Source organism: Anomaloglossus baeobatrachus, chromosome 1 (assembly GCF_048569485.1).
Source record: "Anomaloglossus baeobatrachus isolate aAnoBae1 chromosome 1, aAnoBae1.hap1, whole genome shotgun sequence".
Lineage (NCBI taxonomy): Eukaryota > Metazoa > Chordata > Amphibia > Anura > Aromobatidae > Anomaloglossus > Anomaloglossus baeobatrachus.
The window spans coordinates 117,564,953-117,567,885 of NC_134353.1; the positions used below are offsets into that span (position 1 = coordinate 117,564,953).

The 2,933-nt window shown below is 46.0% G+C and overlaps 1 protein-coding gene across 1 annotated transcript in view; it reads right to left on the minus strand.

The window, feature by feature from the left end:
- Positions 1 to 2,308, minus strand: part of PHOX2B (paired like homeobox 2B) — a 3,356-nt gene extending 1,048 nt beyond the window's left edge. Inside the window, exons 1-3 of the mRNA XM_075333938.1 lie at positions 1,845 to 2,308; positions 918 to 1,105; positions 1 to 659 (exon numbers count right to left, since the gene is read on the minus strand). The exon at positions 1 to 659 is cut by the window's left edge and continues 1,048 nt beyond it. Coding sequence (XP_075190053.1) covers positions 207 to 659; positions 918 to 1,105; positions 1,845 to 2,085 — 882 coding nt within the window. The 5' untranslated portion in view covers positions 2,086 to 2,308 and the 3' untranslated portion in view covers positions 1 to 206. The remainder of the gene's footprint in view (positions 660 to 917; positions 1,106 to 1,844) is intronic.
- Between the last annotated feature and the right edge of the window lie 625 nt (positions 2,309 to 2,933).

A 2,933-nucleotide genomic window follows, 5' to 3' on the forward strand; every position in this document is an offset into this window, starting at 1 on the left:
CCCTCATCCTTCTGTCCCTGAAGTCCCACCAGATGTGGTTCCACCTGCTGCTGTGTGAGCCTGGGGCTGAGATGTCCTGCACAGGTAGCAGAGGTGGACAGGTGTCCCTGATCATCATCATTACTCTGAGTAGTCTCACTGAGAACAATATCAGCAGGCAGCCACCGACCTGGCAGATCTCAGCACTGGTGCTCATGCTGGAGAGTTCAGAACATGCTCTTGACTAGAGTGGCTTTGGTACTGTTGGGTCTCTGCAGGGAGGATAACACACTGGCGAATGGACCTCCTAAGGAGTCAGGGATGGAGGTGATGGTGCCACCTGGACCAGTGGCCCAGCCTTGTGCCCCTCCAGTGGCCCCTACTACTGCTACTGATGACAAGCCTCCAGATCCTGGCACTCCACCTTTGACTTGTTCTGATGGGCCAACAGATCCCTGAGATCCTGTAGGACTGGGGCCACCAATGCAGCTCTGGCTTGGGTTGGGGTTGTTACCTGGGCCCCCAGTGCTGTCAGGGTCTGTGATTTTCACCTCTTTACTCTCATCATCTCTTGAGGAGTCGGATTTCTTCCCCGAGGAGCCGTTCTTGGCCGCAGCTGCTGCAGCTGCTGCTGCTCTTTCTTGCTTCCTAAACTTTGCCCGACGATTTTGGAACCAGACCTAGGAATGGAGATGGGCACCGGGGAAATGGGGGGATAGGTGTAAGATGTGGTGGTGGGGGGTGATAGTGAATGGAGGATGTCAGGAAATGATATATAGAATGATATGCATTTGGAAGGATAAGTGTGGTGGGAAGTGGAAGGAAGGGAAGAGAAATAAAAGAATTGGTTAGATTTGATTCATGAATATTAATTGCATATCCATTACATGTCTCACTTTTCTCATAGTAATCTGTTAGTATATGGCTGTATACCGTACCTGTACTCTGGCTTCAGTCAGGTCTATCTTCAGAGCCAGCTCTTCCCTGGTGTAAATGTCAGGATAGTGGGTTTCAGCAAACACCCTCTCCAGCTCCTTCAGCTGAGCACTGGTGAATGTGGTCCTGATCCTCCTCTGCTTCCTTTTCTCATTGAGACCCCCATGGTCGGTAAACAGCTTGTAAGGAACTGCGAAAGAAAAAAAAATAATGAAATAAAATAAAGTTAGAAATAAAAGAAATAAAAAAAAATCCAAAAATATATTAAAGAGAACAAAAGTCTAAATGTACATAATATACTGTAGAATTAATGGGTGCAGATAGAATGTATTAGGGTGCCAATGGAGTCCCCCTATATATAATATATGAGGTGACAGAAGGTGTCTATACAGCAGGTTTATTACTAAAGTCTTCAAAAGTAATGATGTCAAAGAGTATCTGATGGAGGCATCCAGTGCCACAGTGCACTAAATGTGTGAAATCCTTATAAAGTGGGCAATAATATGTGGGGTGATGCCCAGGGATGGAGAGTGGTGGGCAGCAGCAGCTGCAGAGGTCCAGCAGAGTCCCAGCATTTTAGGACAGTGTCTTCTGGTGTGATGAGTCTTTCTCTTGGGTTATTTAATTATTTGCTAAGCTTTACGTCTCATCCCAGAGTAAATAAATTATGCCTATCATTTTGGCAGCTTAAGATAATTTTGTTGGCGGTTCGGGTGTGACTATCAGGATAGTGTAACCCTGTAACTGAATTACTCCTCGCCTGCAATCGCTTCTAACGTGATAAATTCTTTCATTTGTGTAAGCAAATTTCGTTTGGTAAATACTAAACACATTTCCATTTTCAAATGTAATCAAGGATTCCTATATACAAGGGGAAAAGCTCCTTGCAAGGATTGGGGTGGGGGAAGAAGAGCCTGTAGAAGACCTACCTGCTGCATAAGGACTGCTCTGGTGATCTCTGAGAGTTCCGAGGCTGCAGGATCCTGGGGTGAGGGATGGGCAGCCTGAGGTGGCCCCAAAAGTGGTCCTGATGGGGTTATACTGGAAGCCACTGGCTTGGCTGCAGGAACTGAAGTCAGCATAGGCAGATGCCAGGCTTGAGGTGTCCATGCCAGCCATGCAGGACTCATAGGCAGAGGAGTTAAGGTAAGAATATTCCATTTTATACATTGAAAAGGCTCTGGAAATCTCACCAAGAAGGTAAAGAAAAGACTGAGAGATGAGGGCTGGTGATGACTTGGAGGAGGTGATGTGCTCTGCTCCACGCCTGCCTCAGCACTGGCCTCCTTACTAGCAGCAGAGCCTAGTTTTATGAAAAAGCCTCCTATGAGATGCCTTGCCTGAGGTCTCCAGAGCATAGAGTCCTCATAATAAACTTGGCTCTTTCCACTTGGACAATAGCAATGCGGTTGGGCTTATTGCTGGCGCTTTTTACATGACAATAACTCATCAGTCTATTGGGCTGGCACTGGGGGGACTTAGCTGTCCAACCTCCCTATCATTGATTCCTGCATCTCTAATTAGAATTTAATAGCACACCATCCTCTCCCTTCTAACCAGCTCCCTGCCCTTTAATTCAATCACACTCTTTGCAAATAATGAAAGTTGGGTGACGATTCTCCCTGATCCAATTTCCCCCTCTAGCTTTTAACCGATCATATATACCTTTGGAATAAATTGAGATGCTGTGTTTTTAACTCTTATTTGCTGGGCTCCCCCCTCCCCTTTTGCAGGCAGCATCTGTAATGAAAGGGTTACACACTGATCTACACGAGTGCCCAAAACCACATACACTGCCAAGGGGGCAGGGGCACTAAAGCATCAGCCCTTGGGTAGGGCACACTCCTAGTGCTGCATTCTGGGCACTGTGGGAATTGCACATGGATCAAGAGAATCAAGAATATAGTTAGTAATAGTAAGTCTTTACACGTTCGACTCAAGGATATATTAAAATCCCATTTAGAACCCTTCATATGAACATAAAAACATAAATCTGATTTTTCTTGCTTGTGTGTTAT